At 44.8% G+C, this 20084-nt stretch overlaps 1 protein-coding gene across 3 annotated transcripts in view; it reads right to left on the bottom strand.

Annotated features, from left to right (window-relative positions):
* DNMBP (dynamin binding protein) overlaps positions 1 to 20084 on the bottom strand; it is a 122808-nt gene that overhangs the window by 10304 nt on the left and 92420 nt on the right. For all 3 annotated transcript variants that reach the window (XM_010356081.2, XM_030941171.1, XM_030941170.1), the window contains 7 exons: positions 13891 to 14038; positions 12705 to 12722; positions 12061 to 12260; positions 9918 to 10048; positions 8600 to 8704; positions 3534 to 3662; positions 391 to 723 (listed from right to left, as the gene is read on the bottom strand). In XM_010356081.2, coding sequence (XP_010354383.2) covers positions 391 to 723; positions 3534 to 3662; positions 8600 to 8704; positions 9918 to 10048; positions 12061 to 12260; positions 12705 to 12722; positions 13891 to 14038 — 1064 coding nt within the window. The remainder of the gene's footprint in view (positions 1 to 390; positions 724 to 3533; positions 3663 to 8599; positions 8705 to 9917; positions 10049 to 12060; positions 12261 to 12704; positions 12723 to 13890; positions 14039 to 20084) is intronic.

Here is a 20084-nt window from a genome sequence, read left to right as displayed (position 1 = left end):
GGAAGAGCAGAGAGAGAGAAAAGAAGAAAACACGATGAAAGATCTCAGACTGACAAAGTCTCCTTAGAACCACTGAAGCTAAAGTTCAGCTGCAGCTCACTCTCTGAGCTACGGACACAGCAGCCTGATGCAAAACACAAGTTCTCCAGGGCACTGCCTGCAGGCCAGCTTGGCTGGCTCTTCTGGGAACTGCTCAAGAGGAATAGGGAAGTCTCAGAAGCCACAGGCTTCATGACACCATCAAGGGATCAAGAATCCTGAGGGCTGAACTAGCGACACGTTCAGTTAATCTAGTTCAGATAATTTTTCAAACCATGCTACAATTTTTCCCAGAAAAATACCAGGCAAAGGCCATAGATGACCATCCCACTGAAGGGATAAGAAACTCACCGAAAGCAGTGGCTTTAATTGCTCCAGAGCCTGGTGCACGAAGTCACAGTGGGCTTCAGCGTAGCCGTGGACACAGTTGGTGAAGAGGCCCTGGGCGTACTGGTGGAACTTGGGCAGCTCATCCAGCAGCTGCGCATTCAGGGCCTCGTAGTTGTTCCGGGCCGACTGCAGCTCCTCCAGGGTCTTCTTGTCCTTTAGCTTCTCTGCCCGTTCTGTACAGTTATAGAAGTCCAGGAGCTTGTCAAAGCGTTTCTGTACCAGCTTATGCGGCCCTGTAAACATGCTCAGTAACTGATTTAAGGGGGAGATGACAAGCCGCTCTGTCCTCTCCTTCTGTAGGGACGAGAAAGGCACATTGCTCAGATGGACAGTACCCCACATTTGTGATTCTCCAAGTCACTCTTAAGGCTGATTGTGCTGTGTCCTAAACGACCTACTTTGTTTCTAGTACACAAGCTAAACCCATGCAGATCTACAACAGTATTCTACTAACCCATCACTAGCCTCTACTTAAATACTCCACGAGACTTCTCACTACATACTTCAATTCCCACACCAAAGAGTATGTAAAATATGCTAATCCCACTTGAGCTCCTTGAGGTGATAAATGCTAAGCTGCACGCTGATGTGTGCATTAGAAACTAGATGTGATAGTTTACCTGGTAACATTTATTATGTGTACATGTCTACATAGCTTGAATTTAACTCCAGAGTTAGTTACATAAATCTAGGGTGGAGTAACTTTCATACACTCATAAACCTTTAATCATAACTAGGTAATACCCTCCCCCTTTTTTTTTTAGACGGAGTCTTGCTCTTTTGCCCAGGCTGGAGTGCAATGGCGCAATCTCGGCTCACTGCAGCCTCAGCCTCCCAAGTAGTTGGGATTACAGGCATGAGCCACTGCACCCGGCCCCCATTTTTATCTTTCAAAGAATTTTTCTCTTGGCTGGGAATGGCGGCTCATGCCTGTAATCCCAGCACTTTGGGAGGCCGAGGTGGGCAGATCACTTTAGGTCAGAAGCTTGAGACCAGCCTGGTGAAACTCCGTCTCTACTAAAAATACAAAAATCAGGCAGGTGCGGCAGTGCGTGCCTGTAGTCCCAGCTCCTCGGGAGGCAGAGGTTGCGGTGAGTTGAGATTGTGCCACTGCACTCCAGCCTGGGTGACAGAGTGAGACTCCGTATCAAAATAATAAATTTTTCTCTTTAATTCTTTCTAACACACAGACATTAAGGGTAAGGCAATGAATACATAAAGAACATAAACAAGTACTTAGTAGTACTTAATAGCATCTTATTAAAAATAATGTACAATTGGAACACCTGTCAGCTCCCCAGCAGGGCATGTCTTTTTCACCTTCAGGCCATTTATAGATCCCTAATAAACTATCAAACCCCATCCAGTTTTTTCTACAAGGGATTAAATAATCTATATATATGGATTTAGAATTTCTCAAGAAATTTGGTCTTTAGTACTTCAAGTATTTTTTTTTTTTTGAGATGGAGTCTCGCTCTTGCCGCCCAGGCTGGAGTACAATGGCGCGATCTCGGCTCACCATGACCTCCACCTTCCAGGTTCAAGCGATTCACCTGCCTCAGCCTCCTGAGTAGCTGGGATTAAAGGCATGCGCCACCACACCTGGCTAATTTTGTATTTTTAGTAGAGACGGGGTTTCTCCATGTTGGTCAGGCTGGTCTCAACTCCCGACCTGAGGTGATTCGCCCACGTTGGCCTCCCAAAGTACTGGGATTAGAGGCATGAGCCCGGCCTTGAAGTTGTTTTTACCATCTCAAATCTCTTTGGTAACATATTAATTATATTCCTAAATATTTGTCTTCAAGGTTTTTTTTTGAGACGTAGTCTCGCTCTGTTGCCCAGGAGGGAGTACAGTGGTGCGATCTTGGTTCACTGCAACCTCCTCCTGGGGTCAAGCTATTATCTGACCTCTGCCTCCTGAGTACCTGGAATTTCAGGTGCCCACCACCATGCCCTGCTAATTTTTGTATTTTTAGTAGCGGCAGGGTTTCACCACATTGGTCAGGATGGTCTTGAACTCCCGACCTCAAGTGATCTGCCTGCCTCTGCCTCTCAAAGTGCTAGGATTACAGGCATGAGCCACTGCACCTGGCCCCTCTTCAACTTATTACTTCTATAGTTGTTTTTATTTGATCAGAGTTAATTGCCTAGTTTTCCTGTGTCCTCTGAAACTAAATTAATCACAAGCTATTTTTTTTTCTTTTTTTTTTTTTTTCGAGACGGAGTCTTGCTCTGTCGCCCAGGCTAGAGTGCAGTGGCATGATCTTGGCTCACTGCAAGCTACGCCTCCCAGATTCACGCCATTCTCCTGCCTCAGCCTCCCGAGTAGCTGGGACTACAGGCATCTGCCACCATGCCTGGCTAATTTTTAAATATATTTTTTATATATAAAAATATATATATTTTCATCATGTGAGCCAGGATGGTTTCATCATGTGAGCCAGGATGGTCTCGATCGCCTGACCTCGTGATCCGCCCGCCTCGGCTTCCCAAAGTGCTGGGATTGCAGGCGTGAGCTACCGCGCCTGGCCCTACAAGCTGTTTTTTTTTTTAAAAAAACCTGTTTGTGGCCGGGCGCGGTGGCTCAAGCCTGTAATCCCAGCACTTTGGGAGGCCGAGACGGGCGGATCACGAGGTCAGGCGATCGAGACCATCCTGGCTAACACGGTGAAACCCCGTCTCTACTAAAGAAATACAAAAACTTAGCCGGGCGATGTGGCGGGCGCCTGTAGTCCCAGCTACTCGGGAGGCTGAGGCAGGAGAATGGCGTAAACTCGGGAGGCGGAGCTTGCAGTGAGCTGAGATCCGGCCACTGCACTCCAGCCTGGGAGACAGAGCAAGACTCCGTCTCAAAAAAAAAAAAATAAATAAATAAATAAAATAAAATAAAAAAATAAAAAAACCTGTTTGTACAGACACAGGTCCTACATTTCCCTTTAACTAACTGAAAGTCATGTTGTGAATATCAAACCCCAATATGAATATAGCTAAAGGATGACTAATACGCCTGGTGCCCAGGGCCTGCGTCTGTGGAACTGACTTTTGCATGAGCTGATGTATTTGAGATGACCCTGGGAAGGGGGCCAACTTTTGAAGTTACTTACAAAGTTTGTGAAGAGCTGGTCACTGATATAGCGATGCACCCTCTCAAACTGCTCCAGGTCCCGGTGTCCTCTCTCCATGCACACATCCCACATGCTCACGGCAGCCACCACTTTCACACACGCCGACTCCTGGAGCCAGTGAGGACAGACACAAGTCAGAACAGACAGAACTTTCCAGCCTTTGTCATCCATCACCCTGAATAGCAATCTGGGAAAAATGAGTTCCATAATTTGAAATTTCCTCACTAGTCTGGTATTTGAGCTTTGAAATAAGCATATTTTCAACAACTATGACTTACGGAGCACAGAGAAAAATCTAAGACTTTTATTTCTTAAAAAATTAGGGAGGGCTTTTATCATCTCTTTAGCATTCCCCTATGTACCTAATAGGGTTTCTTAATTTACCAAAAAGTAAATTATCAAATTAGAACCAAGGTGATTCCTATAGGATTATGACAATGACCAGTCGCTTCTCCTTCCTCAGGTCTTGGTTCACGCTGTCACCGTCTCACAGACAACTGCCCTGCCATGCTACTGATCATGCCAACCCGGTTTCCCATCCCATCCTGGCGCTCCCAACGGCTCCTGCTGTGCTGCTTCCTTTCTTTGTCTTTGCAAAAAAATACCCTCTCACATGACTAGAATTGACTAATGCCTGCTTATTGTCATGCTCTCCTTCACCCACCCTCCTAGTAAAAATGCAAGCTCCATAAAGGTAGACTTTTTTGTCTGTTTTGTCTGCTGACTCCATTATCACAGAGTCAACTCCTCCTGATAGTGACAGTTTGAACCCCAGGCTGGTTTTCCAGGCTTTCTTTTAAGACCAGCCTGGCCAGCATGGTGAAACCCCATCTCTACAATGCTAGGCTGTAACCCAAACAGACTAAATACTCCATTAGTCTATTTCAAAGGCAAACAAAGTCCCTAAGCAAAAACCTTCAGTGCCTCACACATTGGTTTGATGCTTTATTTTTATAACAATTTTTAGACCTTTTGTCTTTAATATTTATATCTGTACATACAAAGCCAGGGCTTTGTCAGTAAGCTAACCCAGAGAATGTTGCTAATTCCTCCTGACTGGGAGATGTAATGTGAAACATGATGTCCTCTTGTTTCCTTTTAAAGGAATGCTGTAAAGTCCCCAAATATCAGCCCATATGCCAATGTAGATACCAAATTATCCAGCCAGTGGCCCTCAGCTTATGTTCTCTCTGGTTTTCTCGCTGTTAGTCAATCTATCTAATTTTATTATTGGGCAGGCTTTTCATTTTGTGGCATGACAAAACTGTTCAACATTTTCTCTCAATTTCTGTCAGCAGTCAGAACCGAACTGATACTTCCATCAGATGGTTTTCAACGTTACATATATCCCAACCCAAAATGTATCAGTCATTGCTATAGAGGTGAGACTTTTAAGGGCTGAGGGCTCAGGTATAGCATGTCACACTTTAGAAAACCTGGGGAGAAAATGGCCAACAGAGGGATATCAGCATGAGAGAGGTATTAGGGGAAAGTCCTATGAAGCAGCAATACAAAGAAACATACTCAGTAGCTGCCCCAATATTGTGTGTGTTTTATTTTTCTTGAGATGGAGTATCACTCTCACCCAGGCTGCAGTGCAATGGCATGATCTCAGCTCACTGCAACCTCCACCTCCTGGGTTCAAGTGATTCTCCTGCCTCAACCTCCCATGTAGCTGGGTTACAGGCACCCACCACCATGCCTGGCTAAGTTTTGTATTTTTAGTAGAGATGGGGTTTCACCATGTTGGCAAGGCTGGTGTTGAATTTCTAGCCTCAAGTGGTCTACCCACCTCAGTCTCCCAAAGTGCTGGGATTACAGGCATGAGCCACTGCACCTTGCCTGTTTGTTTTAGAGATAGGGTCTTGCATGTTGCCAGGCTGTCCTCCAACTCCTGGGCTCAAGCAATCCTCCCACCTCAGCCTCCTGGGTAGCTGAGACTACAGGTGTGTGTCACCATCCCTGGCTCATGCCCCAGTGTTTTTGTCAAATCTCTCACTTTAAACCAATGTACTTCTGCAAAGTTTTATCAACCCTAATTATTACCTAATTACATTTTTTGTTTTTTTGAGACAAAGTCTCACTCTTGTCCCCCACACTGGCTCAGCTCACTGCAACCTCCGCCTCCCGGGTTCAAGCGATCCTCCTGCCTCAGCCTCCCGAGTAGCTGGGATTACAGGCGCCTCCCACCATGCCCAGCTAATTTTCGCACTTTTAGTAGAGACGGGGTTTCACCATGTTGGCCAGGTTGGTCTCCTGACCTCATGTGATCCGCCCACCTTGGCCTCCCAAAGTGCAGGATTACAGGTGTGAGCCATCGTGCCCGGCACTAGTTACATTTTTAAAACACAAGGGTGAAAGTTTGCTATTGAAAAGAAACTAGGGAGCATCTCAAATCAGTGGGGATTACTCAATAAATGATAGACCACTGGGTAACCACCTGGAAAAATAAAGTTGAATCCCTGCTTCAAACCTGATTTACTAAAGTCCAGACAGAGCAATGATTTAATCTTAAAACAATGGAATGATAAAAGTACTAAAACACGAGATTTTTAGATGTTGCAATAGCAAAGGCCTTTCTACATATGACACAAAACTAAGAAGCCATAAAATGCAAGTTTAAACTCTTACAGGGAGAAAACACTATAAGCAAACTCAGAAGTCAACAAACTGAGGTAGGGGGAGGATATTTGCAAACCATCTCAGACAAAGGACTATTTCCTCCAATAGATACAGAGATCAACAAACTGATAAAGATGCCAGAACATAGGTAAGTCACAGAAAAATATGATATAAACATAAAAGAATATCCTCAACTCCATTTCTAATATAAGAAATGGCAATTTAAACTATATTGAAATATTTTTTACCTCTCTTGCGGGCAAAGATAAAACCCACTGGTTTTGATAACACTGAGTTAGCAAGGGATGTTGCTTTTGGAACTTTTCCCCTTTACAACATCTCTGACATTTAACGGTAGTTATCAAAATTTATACTGCCACATGATTTGGCTCAGAAGTACACTGGCCTTCAAACAGACTCACATAGATCAGGAAATGATGTATCCACAAGGATATTCCTTGTATGACTAGTTCTAATCTTTTTTAACTACAAATGATTTAAATATCTGCCAATAGGGGACTAGTTAAATATATTATGACATGACCATAGAATGATACATACTATGCAGTTATTTTTTTTTTTTTTTTTTTTGAGACAGAGTCTTGCTCTGTCACCCAGGCTGGAGTGCAGTGGCCGGATCTCAGCTCACTGCAAGCTCCGCCTCCCGGGTTCACGCCATTCTCCTGCCTCAGCCTCCCGAGTAGCTGGGACTACAGGCGCCCGCCAGGTCGCCCGGCTAGTTTTTTGTATTTTTAGTAGAGACGGGGTTTCACCATGTTAGCCAGGATGGTCTTGATCTCCTGACCTCGTGATCCGCCCGTCTCGGCCTCCCAAAGTGCTGGGATTACAGGCTTGAGCCACCATGCCCGGCCCATACTATGCCGTCATAAAGAACAATGGACCAAGGCCAGGCGTGGTGGCTCACGCCTGTAACCCCCACACTTTGGGAGGCCGAGGTGGGCGGGTCATGAAGTCAAGCGATCGAGACTATCCTGGCCAACATGGTGAAATCCCGTCTCTACTAAAAATACAAAAATTAGCTGGGTGTGGTGGCATACGCCTCAGCTACTTGGGAGGTTGAGGCAGGAGAATCACTTGAACCTGGGAGGCGGAGGTTGCAGTGAGCCGAGATTGCACCACCGCACTCCAGCCTGGGAAGAGTGAGACCCTGTCTCAAAGGAAAAAAGAACAATGGGCCTCTGTGTGTAAGGCTAAATCACTTTTGAAATTTGATTAAGTGGGAAACCCAAGATGCTAGTGTATCTCCCACCTACACACACACACACAAAATCTCTTGATAGGAGGGAAGAACTTGGTGGGTGGTGACTGTCTCTATAGAAGATGACCAGGTGACAAGGTAGGAGGAATAATTATTTTTACTTAGTTTTTCGGTACCTTTAAATTTTATACCATTTTATTTAGTTTAAGAAAATGTTTTTTAAAAAGTTAAGGATCCCTTTTAAGGAAATTCTTTTATAAGATCAGATGTTCAGGCTGGGCATGGTGGCTCATGCCTGTAATCTCAGCACTTCGGGAGGCCAGTTTAAGACCAGCCTGGGCAACATAGTAAGACCTCATCTCTGCTTAAAAAATTAGCCAGGCGTGGTGGTGTGCACCTGTGGTCCCAGCTACTCAAGAGGCTGAGGTGAGAGGATCACTGGAGCCCAGGAGTTGGAGGCTGCATGAGATATGATGGCACTACTGCACTCCAGTCTGGCTGACAGAGAGAGACTCTGTCTCTAAAAGATCAGAGGGACAGGAGTATTGAGTACACTCACAGCATCCTATATTAAATCAACAGAGAAATTAGAGACAAGAATAGAAGGAATGCTGGTCCTGGTTCTGACCTCAGGGAGGAAGCACTGCTTGAGGCAAGGAAAGACCTAGGCTCACCTGATCTCCTTGGCTTCTCTAGATCTCAAAGCTATTTATGGCTCTAATACCTTTAGAGGCCTTATTATAGCAACTGAATATTAACAAATTGGGAGCTGAAGTGATCGGAAAGCATACCCCACAGGAACATTCTCTTACTCATATTCACTGCTTGTTCTTTCTCTTGTCTACGTTTCCTGTTTACAGCTTCCTAGCTTTTGTATTCAATATTTGATTTTCAAACTGGTCTTGACAAAGTGAACTGTAATAAGTAAAAAGAAAAATAAGGTGTGTGTGGGACGAAGGGTGACGAAGACCAAAAAGAGGGTGGAAAAAGTTGGGCTGCTTTGAAATGAATACGACAACATTGATCTAAATGCTGTTAACTGTTAAATGACCTATTGGCATCTCAACAAAAACTATGCAGGCGCATAATAGTGATGATTTGAGTCTAGATTACTCAGCATTCATTAAACAATATGATAGATGAACAGGAAAGGGGCCAGAATTACATTGTATGTGAGTCTAACTAGAGTGATGCTGACGCTCACCCGGATATGCTGGAGGTAGAGAGACAGGTCTCGGATAAAAGACTTAATCAATCTTTCTTGCATTCGGAAGTTTTTCTCTGTTTCTTCAAATACTTCATCTTTTATCTGTTCAAAAATAAACAAGTGCTGTTAGCAAATTTGGACGTTCCTTTAATCCTACTGGCAAAAGTAGCTTTCTTTTTTTTTGCGGAGACAGAGTTTTGCTCTTGTCGCCCAGGCTGGAGTGCAATGGCGTGATCTTGGCTCACTGCAACCTCTGCCTCCCGGGTTCAAGCAATTCTCCTGCCTCAGCCTCCCATGTAGCTGAGATTACAGATTTGTGCCACCACACCCAGCTAATTTTTGTATTATTAATAGAGACGAGGTTTCACCATGTTGGCCAGACTAGTCTTGAACTCCTGGCCTCAGGTGATTGACCGGCCTTGACCTCCCAAAGTGCTGGGAATACAGGGGTGAGCCACCACACCCGGCCAAAAGTAGCTTTCTTAAAAACATCTTTTATTCAAATTTTAAACCTTTAATGTTTCCTGGAATCATAGTGAATTGATTTACACACCTGCACGTGGTTTCAAAAGACCTCCAAAATACACACAGGTCCTCCTTTAAACCTTCTTTGCAAGCCCTCTGCTCTGGCCAGGCTGCCCTCTTCACCCCAGCACTGCCATGTCTGCTGATCCTAGGCCTGTCCCTCATGAGGTTCCCCTGCCTGGCAGGTTCTCTCCCTCCCTATGGCATACCTGCCCCCTTCCTATAAGGCTCAGGTCAACATGACTCTTGCTGTCACGGAACTCCTGTTTTTCTAAAATACTATAGCATTTGGAGAACAAAGTACAAAACCTAGCAATGGACTATTTTCTGGCTTATATTTTCCATTAATTGTACCTTGTATATATAGTAGAGCAGAATGATGCCTGGTGACTTCAGGTCAACTTTCAGCATTGCCGATAAACTGTCTGTTTTTCAGCCCACTCAATCTCTTACACTTAATGTTTCCTTCTTTGTAACATCATGTATCCAACTAGGTGATCTCTTAAATTCCTGCTAGCTTAATAAGTCTACAACTATAGTTTTGTCCCACCAAATAAATTATAAGCTCCTTAGAGGTGGTGAAAACTACCATAGTTAATTACATGTCGACTGATCTGACCCTCTAATTTGCCTTTGTAACCAGCAGCTGGAGGGCCCTGTCTCCACCAGCTCGCAAAACCAGAGGACGTCCAAGGAAGGGAACCATACCAACTGACGCCAGGCAGGCTGTCTCATGGAGCCCTGAAAAGCTGTCAGAGATGCGCTAAGCCTTCCAGGACGGGGATCTCACCTGAGGAGCAAAGCCAGTGAGATGCTTCAGGTGACTGCTAACTCGGTTGGATTTCTTGATGATAGAGTGGATGTTCAGTTTGGAAATTTTCTCCATAAGGCTATCTTCATCACCCTTACGGTACTTGAGGACTAGGGGAGTAAGTCAGAAAAGCACTTTCCTCAGCATGACATACTGCAAAATGAGCCATAAAATGAGACAAACACCCAAACGGGAGCTAGTGCTTGTCTTCAATGAGCTTATAACAAAATAATAATCCAAATAATGATTTATGTACAGACATGATATCTGAAGCACAGTAGAGAGACAATGGGCAGCTGGGAGAGGGGTCAGAGACAAGGAGGAAAACAGCAGAGGGTGTTAAGGGAAAGAACTTAAGGAAATCTGAAGTCAATGCCTGGGTCTGTCACTTAAGGTATGGCGTTAAATCAGTCATTTTACCTTGACTCTCATTTTCCTCTTCAGTAAAATGCAGAAAGCAATACTTGTAAGGCCATCTTAAATGGTGCCATACACAAATGAGATATTGATATCCAATCGTCTCCCATAGTAAAATGCTATGGCCGGGCGCGGTGGCTCAAGCCTGTAATCCCAGCACTTTGGGAGGCCGAGACGGGCGGATCACGAGGTCAGGAGATCGAGACCATCCTGGCTAACACGGTGAAACCTCGTCTCTACTAAAAATACAAAAACTAGCCGGGCGAGGTGGCGGGTGCCTGTAGTCCCAGCTACTGGGGAGGCTGAGGCAAGAGAATGGCATAAACCCGGGAGGCGGAGCTTGCAGTGAGCTGAGATCCGGCCACTGCACTCCAGCCCGGGGGGACAGAGCGAGACTCTGCCTCAAAAAAAAAAAAAAAAAAAAAAAAAAAAAAAAAAAAAAAAAAATGCTATACAGCAGTAATTTAATTACCATGTCAAACATTAGGCACAACCTATAGAAAAGTGTAGAGATAAAAGTAGAAGGGTGGCAAGGGGAAGACTGGGAGGCAGTAAAAAGGTATACCTGGTTGTAGAAGTTGGAGACTACATCGCATTAGGAGATTTGAACCAAGGGAAAGGGCTGGATGACCAGAGAGCTTTAGAAGCCACAGTTAACATCCCATCCTAATGAGGGTGACACAGTTGAAGTAGAAGGCAGAGAAATGATTTTAGATAACTTTGAAGTGTGGAGAAGAATGGAAAGACAAAAAGGTTATACTGTATTGTAGATATCTTAAGGATATGAATAATCAATCAGCTCAGCACAGTCACTGTGCTATATATACTCACTGAATGCTCAAGTTAGGGCCTCAAGAGACCTGATGAGTGCATTCAGTGTTATGAAGGAGTGGGTGGGTGGGCAACTGACTGTTTTAGGAAGGGAAGTGAGGGACTCAACCCAGAGAGGTCACTGGGCATGGGCAGGGAAGATAGGACAAGAAAGGTGAGCAGATTAGAGACTTCTGAAAGACAAGAAGTCCTAGCTTTAGTAGAGGCAGTAAGACATCCAATTAGACACGTAGAAAAAACAAGTCTATGCATGGACTCCAGAGGAGCTCCATAAATGATTTGAGAAGGAAACTGCCCATGCTTGAATAAAACTTCCCATCACTGTCTTCATATCTCTTGAGAAAGGCTCTTATTGCTATATATTTTATTACAGATGCCTTATTTCCAATATACCATAGTTGTGCTTTTATTACTCTGCCTTTAATAAATATCACATTTTGGGCCGGGTGCAGTGGTTCACACCTATAATCACAGCACTTTGGGAGGCTAAGAGTTCCACACCAGCTTGGCCGACATAGTGAAACCCTGTCTCTACTAAAAATACTAAAATTAGCTGGGCATGGTGGCACATGCCTGTAGTTCCAGCTACTTGGGAGGTTGAAGCAGGAGAATCGCTTGAGCATGGGAGGCGGAGGTTGCAGTGAGCTGAGATAGCGCTACTGCACTCCAGCCTGGGGGACAGAGCGAGACTCTGTCTCAAAAAAAATAATTTAAAAAAATCAGATTTCCCCCAAATTCAACCACCATTTCTTTATCACAGCCCTATTATACCTACCACCTGCCTTGTCCAACTCTAGTGAAGTAATGAACTGTTTTGAGAAGAAAAGCATTCTCAAAGGGCATACCTCCTTTTCAACAATAGTGCTGTTCTTACCCAGGTCCTTTCGCCGTTTATATTCATTGATGTTAACATTGATTTCCTTGACCGCAAGCACTGCATTTGTTAAAGGCACTTTATCTGGGTGGGATTCTGGGGTGGAATTCAGCAACTCCATTAGCAACAGTGGGTAACGCATTACTCTCTGTACTGGTTTGATGAGGAAGGAGCCCAGGTTAATGTAATTTGTGCATCCCCTGTAGGAGAAGGAAAAAAGACTTTAGCAAGCTATCAATAATATAGCGCCCAGCCTGTGCAACAAAGTGAGACCCTGTCTTTAAAAAAATTTTTTTACATAATAATATATGCCAATGGGCAGGATTTGTTCCTAAATATTGCTCTCTGTTCTTTTACCCTACTTTCCAATTTCAGTCATTCAACATGTATTCATCTAATAAACACCAGTTACTATTCTAGGTGCTGGGGATTTAAGAGTGACCCCAAAAGTCCCTGCCCTGGTAGAAGATAGGCAAAAACAAATAAGTGAAGTGTTCACTTGGGGATAAATGCTACGAGAAAAAACCCAGCAAGGTGAGTCTACTTCTAGGTTTATCTACAAAGGAAGAAAATACAGTTGTTTAAGAGATAGGAAAAATCGACAAAAGAAATGAGTGCATACATCAAGCAGCAATGGAACTTACCATTCGTTGTATAGGCTCCTACAAGGCAGTGGGCATGAAAAGAAAAGAGACAGCTTATTAGAGAGAGTGGGCATGAAAAGAAAAGAGACAGCTTATTAGAGAGAGAATCCTGAGTTTCACATTCTTCTCGGAACATAAATCATGTATGACAAAAGATTATGAATGTCTATGGTAACATATTTAGTCTACCAAAAAATGTTAGCCCTGGCCAGGTGTGATGGCTCACGCCTGTGGTCAGGAATTCAAGACCTGCCTGGTCAAGATGGTGAAACCCCGTCTCTACTAAAAATACAAACATTAGCCGGGCATGTTGGCACGTGCCTGTAATCCCAGCTACTGGGGGGCTGAGGCAGAAGGATCGCTTGAACCCAGAAGGTGGAGGCTGCAGTGAGCCGAGACAGCACCACTGTATTCCAGCCTGGGCAACAGAGTGAGACTTCGTCTCTCAAAAAAAAAAAAAAAAAAAAATTTTAGCCCCTAACTTCCCTTTGATCTACTTACCCATACATTATACCTTTATACCTTGCTTCCCTAAGACCAGGACAATCTCACCTGATGTCAAGAATACCTTGGCTGGGCATGGTAGCTCACACCTATAATCCCAGCACTTTGGGAGGCCGAGGCGAGCGGATCACTTGAGGTCAGGAGTTCGAGACCAGGCTGGTCAACATGGTGAAACCCCATCTCCACTAAAAATACAAAAATTAGCCAGGTATGGTGGCATGTGCCTGTAATTCCAGCTACTTGGAAGCCTGAGGCAGGAGAATTGCTTGAACCCAGAAGGCAGACGTTGCAGTAAGCCAAGATTGTGCCACTGCATGCTGACCTGGGTGATGAGCTGAGATTACGCCACTGCACTCTTGCCTGGGTGACAGAGTGAGACTCTGTCTCAAAAAAAAAACAACCCTGTATTTAGTCTTCTCACCTATGCTCCTGTTTATCTGGACCAAACCATCCTCTCCTGGCTGCTTTTTAACCTCATAATGTTAACCTAATACTCCATACAGATAAAACTTATTCACATGGACAAAAATATAATCAGGAAATCATTTAAATGATATATATCATAGATATCTTATGTTTAAAATAAGATAGATGTCATAATCAAGTCCAGGCATATACACAGGTATAACTTAGAGAACTAACGAACTGTGTGTGATGGAAGTTAAGTGGTCAAAACTCCTACTTCAGATCTGTTAAGGAGTCCTGAAGATGCTTCTGGATCTTCTCATCCTTCTCGTAGATTTCAAGGAGCGCAATGGCCTCATCATGATTCTGGCAGTAAATCTTGTATGTTCCCTCAAGCTCATCCCGGTGACCAAGAAACACAGGTCCTTTGGAATATACACAAACATACAGTGTTTTTAGTAACTTTCTTCTCAGTATACTAAACGTAAGGTACACAGCCAAACTTTAGTACCATCTACATCCTACCTATTACAAGAAATGATAGTAAGACTCCATCAAATAGTAAGAAACTTCCATCTAACAGCTTAAAGTTGTAATCATTTAAAGCAAAATTTAGAAAGCCATGTCATCCATGTATGTATGTATTCATTTTATTTTATGTTTTTGAGACAGAGTCTCACTCTATTACTCAGGCTGGAGTGCAGTGGCACAATCTCCACTCACTAGACTCGACCTCCCAGACTCGGGTCCCTAGTAGCTGGGACCACGTGTGCATGCCACCATGCCCAGCCAATTTTTCGTAGTTTTGGTAGAGAGAGGATTTCGCCATGTTGCCCAGGCTCATGTATTTGTTTTAGAACACACACACACACACACACACCTCTGAAACAGAGCCTCCAGTCCCTTTGCAGTCGCGCCAAGACAGGCATCTGAGAGCGTTCTCCATGTAGGGATGTAATGTGTAATGAAAACCCCACAAGGACCCCCTTACTTTCTTTTTTTATTTTTTTTTCCTGAGATGGAGTCTTGCTCTTGTCGCCCAGGCTGGACTGCAATGGTATGTCTCGGCTCACTGCAACATCTGCCTCCCCGGTTCAAGTGAGTCTCCTGCCTCAACCTCCCGAGTAGCTGGGATTACAGGCACACACCACCATGCCCAGCTAATTTCTGTATTTTTAGTAGAGACGGGGTTCTTCTACAGCAGCAGTTTCTAACATTTTTGTGCATAAATAAGACTATGGACAAAGTTTATTACATTAAAATACCTATAATGATAAATTCCCAACTTATGATATAACCTATATACTTCTTTCTTTCTTTATTTATTTTATTTTGTTTTAGGCAGGGTCTCACTCTGTTGCCCAGGCTATAGTGTAGTGGTACAATCTTGGCTCACTGCAACCTCTACCTCCCAGGCTCAAGTGATCCTCCCGCCTCTGCCTCCTGAGCAGCTGGGACCACAGATGTACGCTGCCATATCTGGTTAATTTTTGTAATTTTAGTAGAGACAGGGTTTTGCCATGTTGGCCAGGCTGGTCTCAAACTCCTGGGCTCAAGCAATCCACCTGCCTGGGCCTCCCAAAGTGCTGGGATTACAGGCGTGAGCCTCAGCCATATACTTCTTTATAAGGCATTAAATAACCAAATGTAGCACTGAGTCTAACAATCCCCATACTGTCACAGCGTGAGGAGTGACACACATTGGTAACATCGGCTGCCTCTGGTTGAGGGTTACTGAAATTTCAAGATATTTGCAACAACCTAATGTGATAGGAACATGTGACTTCTGTTGGTGACAAAGTCACAGCTACTACTATGTGGTTTATTCCCAGCTACTTGGGAGACTGAGGCAGGAGAATCGTTTGAACCCAGGAGGTACAGGTTGTAATGAGCAGAGGTCGTGCCACTGCACTCCAGCCTGGCAACAGAGAGAGATTCTGTCTTTAAAAAAAAAAAAAAAAAATTGTTTTGAGACAAGGTCTCATTCTGTATCCTAGAGTACAGTGTCGCAACCATTGCCCACTGCAGCCTCCAACACCTGAGCTCAAGGATTCCTCCTGCCTTAGCCTCTCAAGTACCTGGGACCACAGGTGTGTGCTACTACACCTGGGTAATTTTATTGCTGTTTTGTAGGAACGAGGTCTCACTATGTTGCCCAGGCTGGGCTTGAACTCCTGGCCTCAAGTAATCCTCCCGCCTTGGCTTCCCAAACTACTGAAATTATAGGCACAAGCCACTGCACCTGGCCAGAAGCTTCCCTTCTGTCTACTCCTGCAACCTACCAGTCACAGCAGTGGGGGTGGGGCTGGCTCACTTTTCATCTGGCTCACTTTTCATCTTCACAACCACTTTTTTTTTTTTTTCTTTTTCTCTTAAGAGATGGGGTTTTGCTCTGTCACCTAGGCTGAACACCGCTCACTGCAGCCTCGACCTCCTGGGCTCAAGCAATTCTCTGCCCTCAGCCCCCCAAATAGCTGGAACTACAGGTATGCCCCACCATACCCGGCTAATTTTTTATTTTTTTGTAGGGATGGTGTTTTGCCTTGTTGGTCAGGCTGGTCTCGAACTCCTGAGCTCAGCAATCCGCCCACCTTGGCCTCCCAAAGTGTTACAGGCACGAGTCACTGCGCCCAGCCTTCACAGCAACTTTGGAATCCCTAAGCCACCCATGTCTTCATCTGGTTTCAGCATTCTACATTAGTCTGCCTTCTTCTTTTCGCAGCCCTTTCCCTAGCTGCATTCTCAGAATCTTCATCATCCAGACTGATGATTTACACTCAATTTGCTGTTCAACTTCCCCGATAGTGCCTATTCTACATCAATTACAAACTAGCAAAGCTACACCTTAATCTCTTTCAAACTGTGGGTCACGAAATATACTTAACAGGTCACAGTCAGCACTGTTTTGATGAGATAGAATGGACTTTTTTTTTTTTTTTCTTGTAGAGATGGGGTTTTCCCATGTTGCCCAGGCTGGTCCAGAACTCCTGGGCTCACACGATCTGACCGCCTTGCCTCAGCCTCCCAAAGTGTTGGGATTACTGGTGTGAGCCAACATGCCCAGCGGATCAATAGAAAAGAAAATATCAGAAAACATCGGACATAAAAATTAGCTGGGCGTGGTGGCACACACCTGTAGTCCCAGCTACTAGGCAGGATGAGGTGGGAGGATCGCTTGAGCCCAGGAGGTCGAGGCTGCAGTAAGCTGTGAACACACTGCTACAGCCCAGCCTGGGCAACAGTATGAGACTGTCTCAAAAAAAAAAGAAAAGGAAAACATTGGACATGGTAAAACTAAGCACAGACATACACAGAAACACACATCCTGGGTCATTATGAACAACACAGCTCTCTATGGGATGTGTTTAAAATCACGTAAAGCCAGTCTTTTCCACCTATGACCACGTACCCAGAGTCTCCCAGTGCTGCTTGATCATTCTCTATCTCGGTCACCTGCCCTTTGCCCGTCTTGCCCTTCACGGACTTCTCAGAGCCTTCCCTCATCGGGTGTTTCAGACTTTGTCCTTTGTGAATCCCCCACTGAACGCACCACCTGGCCTTCTGCTAGAGCCACCAGCATGGTGCTGTCAGTCTTGGCTCCCTCAGGCCCCACCACCCACCATTCCTCCTCTAAAAATTAGTCCTCGCACCTGGGTCTCAGCCTTTCAGTGTCGAGCCCTCTCCACCACCTCTCTGTGTCTTCAACACACTGAAGCCTGCTACCCAACTCCTTGTTTGACTTTGGACAAGAAGCGAAGGGAAGAAGAAAAAATAAATGCAGGTGCTATCTTATGGAGGTGGGGTTGTGGACATTTGCTTTCATTTCCCAGTTTACTGTCATAATGTAAGGTATAGTACACTATAAGAGACACAGATGCTAAGACTCTCATTTCCGATTTGAATTAGACCTAAGGGGAGAAGGTGCCTTGCAGAAGCTGGTTTAACTCCAACCACCTGAGAGCCCCAGGCACGACAACAGGTAATAAACTGGAAGAAAAATGAGTAACCACTTAATTTATAATTAAGCCCTTTTAGATAGCAGCTAGCTTTACCTCATTTCTTTCTTAATACAAATAAATGACCCAGAGATACTTACTTCAAGTGCCTTAAAAAATCGTATACATTGGCGTTTATGCTTCACCATCACACTAAAACTGGGTCACTGTGACTTCCTTCTGCCCAACTCAATGTGTGTGTCTCCTTCCTCAAGTTCCCGGACCTCTCTGGTTAGACTAAGGGCAAGAACCTCAGGATCCAGTTTTTCTAACTGTTCCAGAAAATGCAAAAGACACAGTTGTATTTTGTGTAGAGGCTAATGGCATTTGCATTGACAGGCTTGAGTTTGAATGCCAGTCCCTTCAATTACTAGCCATGTGACCTGGGCAAATTACCTTCCCACTAAGTGTCAGTCTCTTCACTGTAAAATAGGATAAAGAGTATCTAAACCAGCTGCAGAGTAGGTCACACCTGTAACCTAGCAGTGTGGGAGGACCGTTTGAGCTCAGGAGTTCAAGATCAGCCTGGGCAACAGAGCAAGACCTCATCTCCACTAAAAATGAAAAAGCTAGTTGGGAGGCTGAGGTGGGAGAATCACTTGAGCCTGGGAGGTCAAGGCTGTGGTGAGCCATGATCACGCCACTGCATTCTAGCCTAGCCAGCAGAGCAAGACCTTGTCTCAAAAAGGTGTGTGGTGGCTCGTGCCTATAATCACAGCATTTTGGGAGTCTGAGGAGGAAAGATCACTTGAGGCCAGGCAACCAAGACTAGCCTATGCAACATAGTGAGACTCCATCTCTACAAAAATTTAAAAATTAGCTGGGCCTGATGGTGCATGCCTATAGTTCCAGCTGCTCAGGGAGCTGAGGTGAGAAGATTGCTTGACCTGGGTAATCGAGGCTATAGGTGAGCTATCATCGTGCCACTGCAGTCCAGTCTGGATAACAAGGTGAGACCCTGTCTAAAAAAAGAAGAAACAATAGTACCTAAACCTCAGAGGGCTGTCTATTGTAGAGAACAACTGAGATCCGGCTGGACCTATCTTGAGAGGGTATGTGGTGAGAGAAACATTCAGGAAACATTAACCATGCTAAAACATCCCAGAGCTTTTCCTCCTCCCTTCAGGGGACAGAACCCTGATTTTATTCCTGTGTCCGTTTTTCTCCCAGATGAGTCAGGTAAATTCCATCTAGTGTAATCCAGTGTCATGACCCGTTCCCCTTTCTAGCCATCAGCTTAGCTGCATGCATGTCACCCACTTCTGGCCAACGAGAAATAAGATAACTGATCGGGGAGCTCTGGAAAAGGTTTGCAAAGTCTTAAAATGACACAGGGGTCACTCTTTCTGCTGGATGTTGTTGTGTATAGTGTCATGGCTGGAACTGGGGTAGCCTCTTGTAATTAGGATTCCAATAAAGCAGCAAAATGATAGGATGTCCCCTCCCACACTGTGCCAGGGCTGGTCTGTATGACCCACAGAACATGACAGAAGTGATGCTGTGTCATTTCCAAGATCAGGTTATAGAAGACTCTGTGCTCCTGTCTCAGGCATGCTTGCTCTTGCGTGCTCTCATTCTGTCTCTCGTTCGCTCTCACAGGTCACTCTAGGTGACTCATGACTCATGCCACGTTGTGAGGAAAGCCCAGGCAGAGGCTCATGTGGCAAGAAACTGAGGCCTGAAGAGCTGAGTGAGCTTTCTTGGAAGCAGATCCCTGAGCCCCAGATGACGGCAGCCCAGGCCAACAACTGACTCCAACCTCATGAGATCCCGGGCCAGAACCACCCAGCAGAGACCCCTCCAGATTCCTGACCTACAGAAGCAGCGAGGTAATACATGTTTAATGTTTTCAGCTGCTAAGTTTCGGTGCAATTGTTATACAGCAATGGATAACCAATAAGTTCCCCTGTTTATAAGAACTAGATTAATGTTTTAGAAACATTTTGACAATGTCCCACACAAATATATTTTAAATTATGACTCAGCACACATATATGTGAAATGAAAATAAAAGTTTCAGCCAGCTGTGGTGGCTCACACTTGTAATCCCAGCACTGTGGGAGGCCGAGATGGGGGGATCACTTGAGCCCAGGAGTTTGAGACCAGCCTGGGCAACATGGCAAAACTCTGTCTCTACAAAAAAAAAAATTACAAAAATTAGCTGGGCGTGATGGCACATGCCTGTATTCCCAGCTACGTGGGAGACCAAGGTGGGGAGGATGGCTTGAGGCTGGGAGGTTGAGGCTGCAGTGAGCAGAATTCACACCACTGCACTCCAGCCTGGGAGAGAGTAAAAATCCTGTGTCAAAAAAAGAGATAAGTTTCAAAAATTGGTAGTTAAACTTACTTACAGTGCATTCTGATATTTTCTTTTTTTTTTTCTTGAGACCGAGTCTTGCTCCGTCCCCCAGGCGGTAGTGTAGTGGCTCACGGCACGATTTCAGCTCTTTGCAGCCTCAACCTCCTGGACTCAAGC

Source organism: Rhinopithecus roxellana, chromosome 11 (assembly GCF_007565055.1).
Source record: "Rhinopithecus roxellana isolate Shanxi Qingling chromosome 11, ASM756505v1, whole genome shotgun sequence".
Taxonomy (NCBI): domain Eukaryota; kingdom Metazoa; phylum Chordata; class Mammalia; order Primates; family Cercopithecidae; genus Rhinopithecus; species Rhinopithecus roxellana.
This window is presented reverse-complemented; position numbering and strand designations above follow the sequence as displayed.